At 37.2% G+C, this 18,292-nt stretch overlaps 1 protein-coding gene across 1 annotated transcript in view; it reads right to left on the bottom strand.

The window, feature by feature from the left end:
• Positions 1-18,292, bottom strand: part of ADGRL4 (adhesion G protein-coupled receptor L4) — a 73,518-nt gene that overhangs the window by 20,732 nt on the left and 34,494 nt on the right. Inside the window, exons 3-10 of the mRNA XM_054285813.1 lie at positions 15,438-15,590; positions 9,352-9,507; positions 8,763-8,833; positions 6,883-7,056; positions 6,613-6,796; positions 4,251-4,367; positions 2,949-3,142; positions 1,514-1,681 (exon numbers count right to left, since the gene is read on the bottom strand). Coding sequence (XP_054141788.1) covers positions 1,514-1,681; positions 2,949-3,142; positions 4,251-4,367; positions 6,613-6,796; positions 6,883-7,056; positions 8,763-8,833; positions 9,352-9,507; positions 15,438-15,590 — 1,217 coding nt within the window. The remainder of the gene's footprint in view (positions 1-1,513; positions 1,682-2,948; positions 3,143-4,250; positions 4,368-6,612; positions 6,797-6,882; positions 7,057-8,762; positions 8,834-9,351; positions 9,508-15,437; positions 15,591-18,292) is intronic.

The following is an 18,292-nucleotide window of genomic DNA, read 5'->3' as shown; positions in this document are numbered from 1 at the left end:
GGGGGAAAATTATAATATAGTATTTAAAAGAACAGCTTTGTAACATCTCAAGAAAGACCTCATTCTATAATACAGCTCTTTTCTTCTTTTCTACAAAATATTAATCAAAACTGTTTGCAGAGTTTCACTGGAAATGTACACTTTGGATAATCTAAAAAGTATTGGGTTTTTGTGAGACAGATATAGTTCTAGGGGAAATTAGTAATAAACTGTATATATTCCTGCTCTTGCATTTTCTGATACTTCTTAACGAAACTTTTTATTAACATCAGTATCTCCTAATAAGATTTTCAAAATCAGATCATTTCAGTGAATGACAAATACACTGGCAGTAGGACATTTATTAATGTGACACAAATATTTTCTAATATAAAAGGACTTATCACAGCAGTGACTTAGATAAGCAAAACTGAATAACTGTCTTACTGAATTTGCAACATGATCAAAACAAGACTCTGAAATAACAATCACTTCAAGCAAATGCTATTCCAGATATTTAACATGAACTTTCTCCTGAGAAACACAAGATACTTCAATACTGGACGCGAATATTTTCTGTATAAGAATACAATTTCTTTTGCTGTTTGCTATTTGAACAAAGAAACTCTGAAATACACGACTGTACATCAGCAAAAGGATGGTATTCAGCTGACCATAAAATGTATCCCAGTATTTTTTTACTAAATAAAGGATGAGAGATTCTTCACCTCCCAGCCTTTCTTTTCAAAATAGCTATATAGGTACCTGCAAAGGTTTTAAATTTCAACTGAAGACTTAGGATGCTATTTAGCAACCAGGAAACAGCCTCTATCAGCATGAAATTCACAGTGTGAGAGAACTGTCTCAATACAGTATATTCATGCTAATATTCTGCTTGCTGTCAGTTCTGATACCTTATGAAGCTGCCTCCTGAGGCAGGACCTGAGCTCCCGCAGATCCCCACTGAGACCCTGGAAATCTATGGAGCTTCTTAATGTAAGAAGGACATAAATTGAATGGCCATCCTCCCAATTTTGTGCTCGTAGGGAGTGCCCATGTTTAATAGCCATAAACTTCAGAATGATTATGCTGCTGCAAACTCTCCAGAGAGAATTTAAAGCAGATTTTTAGATGCCAAGGTTAGACAAATGGGTGGCAAAATTTTGAGAGACAGAAATTCAGGGCCATATGGTTACTGACCACCAATGAATGGCAGATAAATCCCACAGCAGTATTAAAGTGAGATGTAAAATGAAATGCAATGCTCCAAAAATAAGCACAACAGACTGTGTTTTTGGAACAAGATACTTTGCTGCATCACTGCTCTGTAATACTACAGAAAGGACATAAGGAAATTCAAACACATATGGGAGGAATTTTGTTTGCTTTGTGCACAATAAATTGTGTGTTTGCTGAACAAAACCGAGAGACAACCTAAAGGGGGGCGAGTATGCAGGTTGCACTAAAATAAAAACACAAGGAAAGAAAACAGAATAAAGTATCAGGTAAAACACTAAATTAAAATAGCACTTACAACGGAGCCACCTGAGGACATCAAAACAGCAAAATGAGTCAGATGATTACATTTGCATGAGATATGAGTGGAGTTGGAATGTGTCAGCTCACAGCCTTCTGTAGCCCAGTTGCCATTCATTGTGTCTGAGTAGTTCCAAAATGCACATTTAATGTCTTTATCTGCAGTCTGGAACAGAAACAAGATGTTCTGCTGATGGCAAAAGGCAGGATATTTCCCATCAAGAGACCTTTCTTACGCTAGACCGCACAATTCATTAAAAAATGCTTGTTATCATTGGAAGGTTGGGAAACAAAAAACACATTCTGCAAGGCCTATTCCAAGCAATTAAAATGTGGCTGGGGATGGAAGCAATTTATTCACACAGCTAAAACCCCACCAAACATGTAGTCTAATCAGATTACTGAACCCTGCTGGCACCTGCAAAGATGTTGGAATTTTTACCTATTGAAAACATTGTTATATATATGCTTGCACCTGCTGAACATGGAGTAGACTCCAAGGTTACAGCCACATTGCTTATCCATTCCAAATGAGCAGTTCAAAAACTGAGACTTATTCCATGCATTTTACAAAGCAATCTGGGATAAAGCCAGGGTCATATCACACCTGCTGTATCACCTGCTACACAACAGTGATGAGTAAGACCATTAGTATTATTTAGTACAGTGAGTGCTTACGAAATCTAGTCAAAGACTAAGTCTCCACTGTAATATAGGCTTTATAAATACATGCAAATTTATATAAAGGTGATTTCTAACTCAGAAGGGAAGTAACAAATTTAAAAGCTGTGTAACCAAGGTTAGCACCTTGTTCCATTGCTCATCTCTCTACAGAATTGCTTTCTTGTTATGTTTCTGATGATTCTTTGTGCTGTGTGAGGTGATTTTTCACATATGATTCAAGCCAGCAAAAATCTGTATTTGCTGGAAGTAAACTTCTCAGTTTTAAGTAAATGTGTTCAGATTTCAGAAATAGCAAAGCTCCAAAACTATAGGTTCTGCTATTATCCCCTAATTCCAGGTTACCTTTTTTGCACAAACCTTGACACATTACTTCCCTTTTTTTAGTATACATGCTTAACTGTCTGATAAACTTTCAGAAACAAAACCCACCTAAATACAGAACAATCAAGATCCTGTTATATTCTCTGGTTCAGACATCTGCATTTTATCCATACTACAACCCAGCAAAGATGGCATCATTGCCCTTGCTTAAGCCCCACAGCAATTTTCCTCTGTACCATATTTAGTATATTGCACTTAGGATGTCACATTTGAGATTAATCTTATTAGACTAGTAAGCTGTAACTTCACACCAGCAAACAACAGAATTATGTCTTAGTTCATCATATGCTGCAGGTATGCTTACATCACATAAAATGATTGGCTAATGCTTTGTTTTACTTGAAGCTGATAATAAAAAACCTCCTTACCTTGGCATACTTTAAGGTAAATGTTATTTTCTCGAGCTCATAGAGCGTGGGTGGATTTGAGCTAATTGCAACAGCTATAACTGCAGAGCTCACTGTCTGTCTCTGCTCTGAAGGGTCTTTGGAGGAGAGGTTTTTGGGCGAGGAAAGCAGCGAGCCGATGTTGCTGTACCGCAGAAAGACAACTGCCACAGTGCCTATCAATCAAACACACCAGGGTTAGGAGTTTGGGGGCTTTTATGGAAGAACAAAATTGAAGGCATTAAGGAAACAATAAACAATAGACATTATTGCTGCTATTGCATAAAATATGCAAAACAGATGGAGTCTTTGTGGAATACTTATAAAAATGTTTTAGAGACAATGAAATATAGCTTTATTTAAAACAATGTAACTGGCATTGGAAATAAAAATGTGTGTTAGCACTGGCAATACTAATTAGATATATCCATATGTATTTTTCCTAGACTAATGTATGCTTGCTGCTGTTCTGCAACTGGTTACACATGTGGTGTCAACTCTTATAAACTGAAATGTCTCTGACTTGAAGTAAATACTGGACTTTTCTGAAGCACCTAGCTTGCTTTGACTTCCATTACATTGGACCCAGGATGGGAAAAAGAAAAAGATATTTTAGGGTTCAATGCTGATCTTAAAAAATGTGGAGACTTTCTCCCTGGTACCACAATAAACCACATTTTTAGATACTGATATGATTCGAGATACAGATTAGATGGAAGACGAAGATTTGAAAAATATTTTCCATGTTTACTAAATTATGTGGTATGAGTCCATAACTGTTTAAACACATGTATTTATATTTAGTGATATGCATTTATATTTAGTGGCAACAGTAGTTGCAAGCCCTTTCTGTAGCACTCTGAACTACAAGCTATATCTGGGTCCTGCTGGTTTTGGTACTAAAGATTACATGTTCTTTCCCCACTGAGCTACTCTCTGAACAGAAAAATGCACCAAATTTTGAAGGAGAAGTTGCACAGAGAGCTGAGGGGGCTGGCCCAAAGTCATACAGCAGATCTATGGCTTGAGAAATGGATAAAAGCTCAGGTCTGTAGTACCAATGCCCAGTGTGAAAGCTCATTTGACACTGTGCCACCGGATATGTTAGAAATATCAGTCTTAAGACAATCAAGGAGAAAGGGTGACAAAAATACCTTGTCTTCTCTGTAGTTAGCAGTGGGGAAGTTCAGCCTTGGTAAACTGCACGTTTGGCTGTTTTCTAGTGGGTAAAAGTCTGTCTAAGGTGTTTATTAACCCACCTACTCTCCAACCTTTGTTTCTTACCATTTGGATGAGGTTCCTTTCTCTTCTTTGGAGAGATCTTTACGTAATCTCCCCCTGTGTATACATGAGGGTGGATGTGTTTCATGTGGTGTGAATCAAAAGCAAAAACCTTGAGTGCTGTAAAACAAGAAAAATACTGTACAAATCACAGCTCCATTATGGCCTGCCATAATTTAGAGTTGGGTTAGTAAGTGTGCTACTGGATTGCGTAATTACTGTGAATTTTAAGACTCTATCCTTGTGCAAAATATTTCAAGAAAAATGCCATTAATATAACACGTTTGTTTAAACATCTATTTTTTTTAAATTTTCATGCATACATTTTGCTCTCATACTTTTTACTCTTTCTATGAAAAATATAGTCTCTTATTTACCTTGCCTGAAATTAGGTACTGGAAAAACAATGTAGGTTACTTTAGGAAGAGCTATTGCTTTATTAAAAATGTATTTCTGAAAGGGGCTACAAATCACAATTATAAAAAGGAAAGCTCAAAATTCTCCACTGAATAATAACATTTGATAAAAGCCAACTTTTGAAAAGTATATATTTTATGGTTATCCATCCACCCTACCAAATACACATTGCACCATGAACTAATGATGTGTCTTGTCAAAAAGCAAACAAGCAAGCATCACCCCTTAGGACAAAAACTACATTAGAGACTATTGAGCTCTTTACTTGCTTCATTACAGCGCTGAGTTTCAATCACCCAGGATGGGAATAAAAAGAAGTCAATAGGGCTTTTTTTAAAAACAAAACAAAGTAAAGCAAAACAAAATGAAACAAAACAAATCTAAAACTTGACTGACGGAGGAATATCACTAAGCTAGACCATCTGCATTGCTTATAGCACAGCACACAAAAATAATATGAGCTATTCAATAGACCAGCTGTCAGAAAATGTTTGTAAGGGCATAAGAAATTGTTTTCTTTGGCTGGAGTTTTGAAAAGCTCATAGTTCAAGAGCTTACACTAAAAAAAGCAGCGGAGAGAGAGGGGTGATGGTGTAGGTCTTAACCTAAAATTGTTTTGTCTGGCACATATGAGACCTGTGAAAAATTTATTCATGCTGAAAAACAGTAACAAAAAATTTTAGTGTTTAGGTCCAATTTGGGAATGGGCTCATCCAGTTTACCATTTTAGAACAAAACCAAGGAACACAATCATTAACCTTTCACCATAGGGATTCCTCTCCATTCTCTTTATCAGCTTTTTCTGTCACCTTGGTGACTGTCGCCTACAGTTCCACTGGAGACTGCACCCAAATCCTCCTTGCTGGCTTTCATGGCCCTGTGGTCATGAGAGCCTCTGCTTTCGAGCAGGGGAGGTGTGGGAGGGAGCACAGGGGCTGTAGAGCAGCACCTGGCACTGCCCTGCACCTGCTGCAGGCCCAGAGGGGCTCTGCAATGACGTGAGTCTCATTCTACAGAGTCCATGTCGAGGAAAAAATCCCTCCCTTCTTTTTCATCACTCTAATTTATTTTCAGAAAGGCGAGGGAATAACGGGTGGTTTGACCTGACTTGAGACCACAGTAGGAATCTTACTCATCAAGTCATCATATAAAACAGCAAGCTGGTGAGAGACACTGAATGACTGTACTAAATCTAAAATAACAAATCAGATCACATACAGTTTGGGGACATTCAGAAAAATAAAGATGAAGGAGTGGCCATTGGCAAAGGAATCTGCCATGCTTTGTCAGGATTTGCAAAAGTGGCTGGTCAGCCTTACTCTGCTCTCAGTAGAAGGAACGGTAAAACTCTTATTCCCACAGCAAAATCAGCAGGTATTGGTGGGATGACAGCAGCACACAGGGAGAAGGTAGGTGAACAAAATGGTGCAGCTGGGACTAACCAATTCTCCTCCTGGGGAATTCCTCTTAAAGTGAGAAATTCCTGTTGAGATTATGCCACTCAAGATTAAACTCACTAGGTACAATCCTTATTCCAAGTTCATTTATAAGAACTACACTGAACCAAAAAGAGTCAAAAAAATCTGTAGAAAGTAACTCCAAATTTTGTTCCACTGGCGTTTTTTATACACATAAGATGCATAGGATAATTTTGTGCTTATAAAATGAATTTAGACTGTGTGAATATGGCCATAATGAGAGATTTAAAGAGAATATGAAAACAAGTTCCTTCCATCTCTCAATTTATTTTTTTGCTCCGGACTCAAAGGTTTAGTCTTTGAAAATTATGATACCTACACTGAAAGTCAGGTGTTAGTTACAAAAATCATACAAATTAACACCTGTTTCTTTCACATAACACCATTTCTAATCTTTATAATTGTGCTGAAAAACTCCTCAGTTTAATCCACATCTGAAGTATACCTTAGAATAATTTTCTTTATCTTACCTATGTCATTTGCATTAGCATCCAGCTGGGCTGTCCTTTTGAAGCTCTGTGACATGAGAAGTGTTGCCTGCTCTGCAGTGTGCAGCAGCTTGGTCAGGCTCCTCCTTTGGTTATCTACAGGCAGAGCTTCCCAGGCTGTAATTTTGTCTTTTTGTAAAAAATTGTTCACAGTGTTGACCAAAACCTGTAAGTAAAACGTGTTTGAGAAGAGTCCCATGCTATCTTTGGAATAAGGACAAACCCCACAGCTCCAAGGCTTGATCCACTCACGTTAATGGTGGTGTTCTGGAGGGCTTCACTGTCAGAGACAGGGTCACTCATGGTGTTCCACGGTGAATGGGACAGTGCTTCAACATATGAAATCACTTCTACAGGTAAAAGGGGTCCCAAAGTATTTTTATTAATTTCTTGCAGCTTCTCCAGAGGTGTTTTTAAATGACTAATCTGAAAAATGACAGAATTCATATCTCAATGAAACAATTAAAACCATATTTCTGCACGTGAAAATGAACCCAATAGACTGATTTCTGTTAATTAACATACTGGTTTATAAGACACTTGTGAATAAACACTCCTACCCATTCAACACGTTGACCTACAAATTATTGATATTACACATGTCTAGTTATAACCCTCACAAACAGCCACAATTAAAAAAATGGTGTGCTACCATTGCACATTTTTTTTCCCTACAGCAGCTAAGTTTTGTTTATCCTGATGATCTAAAGTGAACTAGTAAATGTTCTGCAAAAAAAATTAAATATCAATGATATGATTACTCTGCTTCTGTATTAATCTATTGACTTTTCTTTTAAAATTTAACTGAAGAGGTGGGAACAGATGGGAAGTATTTGTATTTTTTTAGTTGTTTTTTCTCAAATGCAAATTATAAAGCATGTGGTTGAGTGAACTGTTCTGCCTATTTCTCCTTCAGTGCTTCAACTTATAAACTGCTAAATGCACTTACATAAAACAGCTAGTTTAAAATATAGGCAGGAGAGTGTGAGATGAAGGTTAACCTTCCACATTTCAGTCTCATGGCTGAATAAGAGAAGGATTCTTATTTCACAGTTCTGGAATCTAATTATTAAAACACCCAACATCTGATTTTGTATGATCTCCACTCTCTGCTGTTGAACAGCTTTTATGGGGCTTGCTTTATATTTGACTGTAACTGAACAGAACTAAAAAACAGGCTAAAAATCTGACAGTTATTTACAAGAAAGTATTTTAAATTATTAATTGAAGTTTAGTTTGAGTATATCTTTTAAAAAAAATCTCCCTCTAAGATTCTGCTGTAACATTTATCATGCCTTTGCACCCAAGGTATTATATTTGATATGATGCATTACATTGCAGGTAAAGATAAAAACTATATTAATACTACATATGTATATGCAATACTAGGTTAATAAAATCCTTTAAAATAATATCTTTTTGAATCCAGTAACTGAATCAAATTGCTTAATATCAAATGCAAACATATACAATTGCTTTTAATTTATTTATGCTTGTGCTTCATTTATCCTTTAAAATTAGACAATACTGTAGCTGTAGAATAACGGATAGTGCCTTCATAAATATATTTTTAATTAACTTCAGGAATCCCTGTTTCTGGTGAAAAAAAGGAATTTTCTGGTGAAAAATACTCTGGCCACAGAGTATTTTTTTCTATAAGTCCTGTATCACTTTACACACTTGTCTTTGAGGAGTAAAATAAAGCAGCATACCAAGATGCTATGGCTCCCTTTTCTATTTAGTCACTTGTTGACATTACTTTTGTAAGCCATCTTGCCTTCCTTCTGAACAAGCAAATAATTGCACATCAGTAAATGCAGCAGTGTGTAACTCCAGAAATTACAGAAACAGCTGAGTGATTACCACACTTCTGAATTTTTCATGCATCAAGACTCACTTTGCTGGAAAGAGAACACGCAGATTCCCAGCAAGTTATTATCATGAGTAGAACATACAACTCAGTTCAAATAATTTGAAATTATTAAAAAGCCTTCTGTCAACATGCTTAAGTTCAATTGTATGCTTCAAGCCTTTGTTAAAAACTGTTTAAGAACTATTATAATTGAAATAGCAGTTTCAAACAGAAACAATTAAAGGATTTGAAAATTAATCTACAAACCAGTGCTACTTACCCTGGCTAAAGTTCTATTAATATGTTCAGCTATACAGTCTTTGAATAACTCACACTTGGCCCTTGGATTTTCTGTAAAAACAAGAAGGGAAACTAATTATACATTGCAGTTCAATCAATATTCAATACATAATAATTGCAAAAGCTCTTGTCTAGGTCATTCCCCACACCACCAGCATTCTGAATTTATGCACAGAAAACACAGCATTCCATTCTCAGACTACAATTACAAAGAATTTATCTCCGCCAAAATTATAGCATTGGGTTGGAATGAGCTCTTAAATTCAGGTGGAGAATTTGGTCCCTTTTATGGGACTTCCACAGGTGGGGCAGAGAGAGCTCAAATTTACAGAGAGCAGTACAGATCTGACAACTGTGAGGAGGCAACCATTATTTCAGATGGATCTCATCACACTGTTTAGCAAAAATACATTTACAAAATTATTCTATTCTCAGGAATTGTAGATGCCACAGCCTTGCCTCTTTTTCATGTCTTGCTGATTAATCTAACTGAAGATAAATAGGCACCGGTGGGTTTCCCAGAAGATGTATCTCTATAATAACACATAAACCTTTATAATATCGTGTACCTTGGCAGGAAGTGCCATCATTTGGCTTAAACTGCAATTTTCCTGTGGATGGTTGATAACCTTCCTTACAGGAGCAGCTAAACCCTCCATCCACATTTTCACATTTTGCATGATCTCCACAGGCAACGCTTCCTTCATTGCTGCACTCATCTACATCTGCAAATATTGTGAGAAATTGAATTTTTATTAAGTATGTACAGAATAACACCTTGCTGCTTTGTTGATAATAGCCCTGCACACTACAAGCAGTTTCATAATAAAATTTCATGTAATAAAAAAAAGCAATAACTAAACCCACAGTCTCAATGGCAAAACCCCTGCCAATTATAATACTTAAGGATTAGAAGGATAAATCATAATTGATCATATTTTTATACCACCACTTTTATTGTTCTATAATACTACACTACTCGTGTTTTAAAACCATATTAATTCTATCATAACAAAATGGTTGACATGATGCAAATCATCTGAAATCCATTTTTCAGAGATTAGACTAAATAGATTTTCTCTGCTCAGTTAGAAAAAGAAAAAGACCCTGCAGACTTGTCTTTTAAGTTGCAGCTTTAAAAAGACACTGCAAAAGCTCACTCTGTCCATCTTGTTAATCTAAGAATTAAACTCTGTGCCCTTTAAAGTGCTTGGCGTATCCTTTTCTAATTTTTTTAATCCACATTTAAATTACATTTGCCTAAAATGTCTTTTTTGCTTCTAAATAAATTGCCATTAGGTAGACAAGTTCAGTAACTGGGTGGAGCATAGTCCAAGACTAAAACCAATGAATTCCAGTAAGGCAATCCATGAATTGATCAGTTTGGGAGAGCTGGGTACTAAATCCCTGGCTGGAGGAGTGATTATTTTGCATTATTTGGCTGGCTAAGGATAAAGATCAAATAACTCAATGGAGAAAGCAAACTGGGAACTATACCAAATAATTCTGGAGAATGAAGTAATGGACTGTGAAGTGCTGTGCTGGAAAGGAGAAAAACATGAAGAGCTTTGGGACAGGTATACCTGAAAAATGAAGTGGTACATGAGTGGGTTTAAGTAACAGCTGAAGGAAAGGGAAGGCAGTGCAGGGAATGGAGGAGAGAGGATGGCAGCTCCAGTCAAGAAGTGGAATGATGCTTAGTTTTGGGAAGAAATTGGTGAAAAAAGAGAAGTGGTTAATTGATCAGTGGAAAAGAAGAGCTATCTGAATTGATAGGCAGCCTCTGCCCAGCCAGAGGGCATGTTAAAAACAGACAAGCAGAAAGCAGATTATGGGGATGGCTGGAAATACACTATTAGCATATAGAAACTAGATTGACACTCTGCTTTTGATACAAGAATCTTGGTGGGTTTCAAAATGGAGCATGAAATGAAGCAACAATACATGTGAAATAATATTATTGAAAAATGGAAAGATAAACTGCAAGCATATGGATATATAGAGGGAATGCAAAAAAATACATGAAGGATACTTGAGGGCCATCTGTCTATTTGGACAGAGGTCTCCCTGTTGAAGTCCCACCTTACTTTCATATATCTCTTTTTCCCAATGAGCCAATGCTCTGATTTGAACCTGATATGCTGTGTTTTGAGCCTGAAGCTCAGAAGCTTCAGGAAAAGCCATTCAGACTCCTGCACAGACAGGAAGGAGATGTGGCACTGGAGGAGCATTTGCCCTCCCCAGCACAGCCACCACTGCCCTGCAGGGAGAGCCACCAAGAAAACTCTGTGTTTAAATGGCTTGGTGCCAGCATGGAAGTTTAAAGCAGGAAGTTAAATGATGATTTTCTGCATTAGGGCAATAGGTTATTTCCATATTTAATGTCCCAAACTGCTAATGTTTCTCTTTAAGGAGCTGAGTTTTTCTTTATGAGTATTTGTATGGTTTCTGTGACCTCAGTATTCATAGTTATGGAGCTAACCACATTGTACATGAACCAATCTGGCAAAAGGGAAGGAAAATAGCATGATGTAGTGCTACACACAGGATACCTCGTAATTAAATGCTGTCATTTAAAGACACAAGGCTAAAGTTCTTACTCTTGGCATTTAAATAACCTCTCACATCAGTAAATTATAAAGCTCTGCTTGAAACAAGTGAGTGTCTGTCAGTGCCTTGTTGTGTGACTCTGTAAGACAGAGAGACTTTGAATGAAGTGGCAGGGGTGAAAATCATGACAAAGCCAGTTTGTCTAACTAGAAACACCACCACCCTCAAACCAAAGATTTCTTTGGCCTTGTCAGCTGCATGGAGGGCATGTGCATCTGAACAAGCCATTCATCATGTAATGCAGTGCTAAAACACCAGCAATCGACAACAATCTTTGCCAAAACTTACAGTAAAAAAGTGATATTTGAATGCGTTTCAGAACACTAAGGATCAGGTTTCTGTATGATTTACTGATACAAATGTTTCAAAATTGTCATGACACTTTTATAAACTTTTAGATCAGTAAATAATTGATTTGTTATTATTGGACAGTCATGCAAATTCTTTTTGTAATTATAGAAGATATAAAGTGTAATGGAGATTTTACTGAGAAGAGAGGATTATCGAAAAAAAGCAGAAATTCAAGTATTTGGCACATGCCTGGCAACAGGATTGCTATTTAAAGTCTGATAGAGACACCCTGTTGAGTATATGCAAATAGACTTTCTGCAGTTGAGTTGTCCATATGGAATGGGTCCATATCATGCCTGTTTAATTCACTGTTTTCAGAAGAAAAAACAACTCCTGGATGACAAAATTAAAAGGCAATATGCCTGAACTTGCAAGGTACTAATCAGCTTCGTATCCCTTTTGAATCAACGAGATTGTCAGGAGCAGCCAACAGTTTGTGACAGTTGCAAGAATGCAGCTTTCAAGTTCCAGCTTTGAAATGCTGTGCACAGTAGCTGTAGGCTTTTGTTTCTTTATAGTTTGTAGTTATGCCTTTTTAACCAAATATGCAATTGTTGGACCGCACATGGACCACAGCTTGTCAGTGCTTTCAGCAATCCAATTTTAGTGGAGTTTTGGGGTGAGGATCCCAAACTCTCCTCCTTGCTGTGCTGTGGGAGCAGGAGTGGGCTGCCAAGGCTGTGTGAGCAGTCTTCACAGACAGCATTCCTAAGCAAAGGTTGAAGAACAACAGCTTTTTAAACAGAAGAGCATTTGCCATAGGTCTGTGAAAAGCCCTGGCCTTTCAGTAAATATTCAAAACAAATCCTGCAGCTGAACTTTGAAGCTTTTATACTAGCTGCGATCAGAAAAATAATATCACCCACACCACTTAGGCTAGCGTGAAAATAGATTTATAACCTTTTATTTTATTTCTTTGCTTTGTCACTCCTCATCTATTGCAGCAGGCAAGGAAATTCCAATTAAATTAAAAGTACGGAGAACAGTTATTATGTTCAGTCCTGCCAATTACAGGATTGTACCTACATTGCTTTGATTCCTCACCAGCCAGTCAAGACAGCTTGATGTCTACATTATACCTTCTGCTTATTAGTAGCTTGCAAGTGATTGAAAACTCCAATTGCAAAGGACTGGATGTTCCCTCCCCGGGTCTCCACACTGTGGAAGGCAGCAGCACGCACAAAGTAGAAATGTAAAAGGCTATGAATGGCAAAGGTAAAAGAGAAGTTAGCAACGCGGCCCAATGCCAGATTCCATCCACTGTACAGCTCCCTTGTCACAGCAAAGGATGGGATGGAGAATGGGTGCCTTCCCAGTGCTCTCAGAAATACCTGAAGGGAGCTAATAGCATGTTCCCAGAAAAAGCAGAGTGGCGTGGATGTCACTTTCATTTCACAGATGGCCATTTTCATGTTTTTACTCTGTTGACTGGGGTGAAAAAAGTAGGTTTCTATTTCACTTTTTTATCTGCAGCTGAACATTCAATAAATTGTGAAGTCTAAGGAAAAGTATGGCTTTTGCACAAATCAAAAAGCAGATTTTAATAGCTCACTTTCAGGACAGCAGAAAAATGTCTTCAGAAATGTCACATCCCTGCATTCTTATTTTTTTCTTCTCCATTTCCTTTATCCTTTTCTTCTCCTCTCTTTCCCTTCCTACTGTCCAGTTTTTCCTCTATCTGTATCTTTCTTTGTCATCTCTTCAGCAATTCTACCTGATAACATGGGTAAAATACTTTTGACTCTCAACTCAAAACCCAGCATTCTGGATGGATTAAGGGTGAACCAACATTTCTCAAAGCATTTTCCCAAGATTTCTTTTGATCTACGACCTTGGGGAACATTATCACTTGTTACTTGGGAGCTCATTGTGGCTTCCAAAGAGGGAACACAGAGGTATTTTCATGGACTTTGAAGGTGACTTTGTGCCACGCTTGCACTACTGGAAGCTCAGGTAGGTTTGAGGGCATAAACAAATAGGATTCATAATGGCATACTCTCCAAAATTCAAACACTAGTTATAAAGTTACTGCCATGTACATATATACATATATTAAAAAGAAGATTTAAGACTTTGCAGAATCTAAAAATATATTGTGGGGCCCCATAAGCTTGTGTAGGATGGATACCTGGTAGTTCTGTTCTGTGATTTGTACTAAATAACTTGCACTCTATTTGGAATGAAATGTTGATATTTGCTTCAGCTGTCACCCTGAATACACAAATGTCAGCTGCTTGTGTGCAAATCATATCTGCTACCTGTAGCAGGAGAACCACTGGGTACAAAATGTCCCATTATGGTTTCCCTGATGGATAAGGAAAAAAATTAATTGTGGATCAAAAGGTTATGTTTAGGACTCACATCTTGGTAAAGTAATTGGTACAGTTGTTTAATGAAAAAAGGTGCCCACAGGTAATTTTTTTTTCATTTCAGTGTGCATTTTAAAAGCTCTTGGCTCCTCCATGTGGATATTCAAAAAGAAGAAGTACTCTAGTAGAGGATAACAAAAACATCAATCTGCCCAGTAAAGAGGGAAAAAAAGGAAGAAATTATCAAGCTAAGGGTAAGAAGTTAAAGTGATATAAAGACAGTCTGAGAAATAAGTTTGAAGACAAACTCCCAAAGCTGAGGAAATATCATAATGTAAAAATCAAAACCTGGAGCAGAAATGGTGAGAATATTTACAGCTCAATGTGCTAACTGTCTCCATCCCAGCTAATTTAAGAATGATTCATAGCAGCTGGATAAAGCAGAGCACTTTTAGATGGATGTGAGCAATGGGCAAGAAATGTCGATTAGATCACTTTCTGGCTTAATATGCAACCACTCTGCTGATATTAAGAGCAGTGAGAAGAGAGGTTGTCAGCACTCACAAGCTCACAGGAGACATACCTAGAATGAGACACAGTCAGCATAAAGGTGTAAAGGGCAATAGATTTATTTCTCATTTTCCCATTCCCTGAGGACTTTTGCAACATAGAGAGAAAATTACCAGGAGTTTGAAAAAGAGAAATAGTTGCAGTTCTTCCATTCAGAGGAAATCCTAAAGGATTGCATGGTTGTTCAGAAATAACATTTTTCGAGAGAACTTCTCCTCCCCTGTAATCTTGAACATGTTCCATACAACTGCTACAGAACCAGAGGCTAATGAATGGCACAGGAGGTAGGATAACCACTGATCTTGCTTGTTGCTTTTGATTAGACTTGAAAAATAACAAAAGTATCCTGAACAAGTTTCCAAATAAAAGATATTTGAAGTATATTAGTTCAAACTTATAGAGAAATTTGTTGATCCAGATCTGAATGCAGAATATTTTGTCACTTTTTCTCCTGAGAATGTGATCACTTTGCTCACACATCAGTGAAACAGTGGCACAAATGGGTGAATTGGTGATTTCTGTGCAGCCTTAACTATATATTTATTGTGTAAATCTGTGACATGTGGATTTAAATATATTGCAGAGTTAAGATGCAAGTGTCACTGAAAGCAATGGCAGATGCTCTGTTGTCAGGGAGAAGTGTGTGCCTGAACTGGAATATTAAGCAAGCCTGTTCCAGTCCAAAATGTGGCAATTTTATACACAAATTCCAAACTTCACAAATATGAGAGCATTTTGCTAGATTTCTATAATTAAGAGAAGCAATAAGAGAAGAGTGACAATGTAAAGCTCTGTGGCAGACAGTAATAACTTACCCACGCAGGAGGTTCCATCATTAGGAACAAAAATTTGTTGACCATTGCTGGGTTTGAAACCAGACATACATGTGCAGTAATAACTTCCCTCTGTGTTTGTGCAATTGGCATGCTCTCCACAAGGCTGAGTAGCATTTTCACACTCATTATCATCTGCAAGACAAATTATGGAAAAATATATTTACATTTGATGATTGAAGAAAGCAGTTTTCTACAAGCTTAATTTGGCGCTGGTATTTCACTTGCATAAATCTTGAATGCTGAGCTGGCAGTCTTGGTATTTGTCTATAGAGTTTTCCCATTGCCAAGGAAGTAATCAGGTGTTCAGCAGCACTCATCTGCCCTTGTCCTGTGTGAATCAACAAGTGAGAGATCCGTGGGATGCTGAAATGAATGGTTTAATTTGCTATACACTTGGAATAAAGGATTGAGATAAGTGTGTGTTCTGCCATGGGTGTAATTGATAATATTTTTTTTCCTATCCAAAAATCTACAGGTAGAAGCTCACTCGGAGGATGTGTCTGGGAATTCTGAATTATAAAAAACAGAGGTCAAAAGGCTATAAAGAAATCAGCCCTTAATTCTCTGATATCAAAGCAAAACATCTATAACTAAATGCACATTTTTTATGGCCTGTTTTAAAACAACTTCTGTGGTGTCTCAGCATTACTGTAAAAACAGACTTACAAATTCATCCTGCTGACTGGCCTGAGTCTTCAAGTATATTGCTTTTTCTTAGTTATTCCAAAGGTCTCCACAAAGAGATCAGCAAGATTCATGTCTTGAGCCTTTCCTCTTAGCAATTGCTCTGCAAGTCATAATTTTTGTACCTGAAAATTCACATGAACAATTTCACAGGACTAACCCCAGGCCTCCAATGACACAGTGAAAAGGAGTGATATATACAAGTCTGAGACTGTCATTATGAGCATGGGGATCCAGAAATCTTTATCAAAGGTCAAACAAAATCATGAACTCGTGCTTTGAACTGCATAGTTGATCTCCTGCAATGACTCAATAAAACCATTTCCTCTCCAAAATCTTCCAAGGTTTCTGTTGTCTATTGAATAATTTTCAGACCAAACTTGAAAACAATTTCAAAAGCTTTCTTATCCAGGCCCACTATTTATCAAACTGAGAAAAACACTCACAATACTGATAAATCCATCTTTCCAAAAATAGCCCATTTTTTTGAAGTACCCCAAAACTTTGAAACAAGAAATCAATGAAAGTGTCCCAAAGAAGGTGGCACTCTTGAGTGGAATTCTCTATTTTCTACATCATGAGAAAGGAAAAGAGTTAAAGACTTCCTGAAATGTACTGGGATTTTGTTCCTGTTCTCAAGCAAAAGGTACTCATAACATGATGAATGACAGGAAAGGGTTCTAACAGGGAGAGAAATAACAATTTATTGCAGAAGAGAAATGATTTAGGAGCATGACAGCGAGAAGAAATATGATTTCAGAAAAGACACCCAAGGATGAGCTTTACAAAGGTGCTCCTGCTTCCTGATGGTCAGTGCTCTCATAAGCTGTTTACAGAGATAGGATGCAGATAAGGAAAGTGGCACGCAAGCTGGGGCAGTGACAAGATTAAAGTACAGCAAGAGCCACAAAGCCTTGCAGGAATACATTTCTGGAATGAAACTTCGTCACGACCCCCAGCATAACTCAAACAGGACACATTTTGATATTTGAAGTCTGACATGATTTTCAATGTGACTCAGTTGACTCAGACATGCAAATATCAATTCAGAGCTGCAGTTTTCCTCAGGAGAATTTGGGTCAACAGTATCAAATGGATTATGCTCATTAAAACTAAAATGTAATGTAATTTAATGAGGAATCCAAGTATAAAAGCACTGTGCCAACACACGTCAACAATATTTATTCCACAGCCTTGGTATTCATGAGAATACAGCAGAGGATGTGTATCATTTGGATCTTAAAGAATGCCAAAATAAAACCTAATTAGTATAAGTGGAATTATGATAGGGAGGGAAAAGTGTGATGTTGATCCCAGTTCAAAAAAAAAAGCATGAGAATATGAAAAAAAAATCTGGTTTGTCATGTAGCATTGCAGAGACCAGGTCCCAGAAAACTTTGCAACCTTAATTACAGGGTGCACTTCTAATGTATTTTGTGTGTGTCTGACTCCTTTGCAACCAAAATTTGCCTAGCATTTAGTGACAACAAAAAAAGAGTGGAATACCCTATTACAGTTAGTTGTAAAATTAATTTGGTCTTGGGAAAATATTACAGATTCTAGAAAAGAGCATGTGTTGACTTTGGAAAGCTCATGGGATTGTAGTCTTGGAAAATGAGAAGTAGAATACCACTGATAGTGGCAGGACTAGATTTAAAGTAGAGGAATAACAGAGCTGAGGAGTCTAAAGGCTACATGCAAGAACATTTATTTTTGATTTTTTTTCTAGGAGTTCAACTGCAGTCCTTGATATCCAGCAATATTGCCTTTTTTCGGTGGGCCAAAGGATTTATAAGCAGTATTAAAGTGACTCATACAGTGGTTATCAACAAATTCTCTAGAATTATATCGAAATAACTTCACTGGATTATTGGTGTTTTTCCTCAATATTTATGATGTCTGCAAGGGATTTAATGGTGACTGTATGGCCTTGGTAAGCTTTCTTATTGAGAGATCTTTCAGATCATTGCAGGAACATTTTGAACATTGAAGAACAGCAGTAACTTAGATTGCAAACGCAAGAATGAATATTTTAAAGAGTTAAATTCACATGGAGCTTTCATTTCCCTATTCCCATGGTCTAAAGTAATACTGAGCAGACTGTGCAGGGCGATAATTTACTGGACCACATCCTGCTTGCATTGAAATTA

This window comes from Melozone crissalis, unplaced genomic scaffold, assembly GCF_028551555.1.
Source record: "Melozone crissalis strain CALT ecotype California unplaced genomic scaffold, PUWL_Pcris_2 ptg000045l_1, whole genome shotgun sequence".
NCBI lineage: Eukaryota > Metazoa > Chordata > Aves > Passeriformes > Passerellidae > Melozone > Melozone crissalis.
Note: the sequence above shows the minus strand (reverse complement) of the source record. Positions and strands in the feature narration are given on the sequence as shown.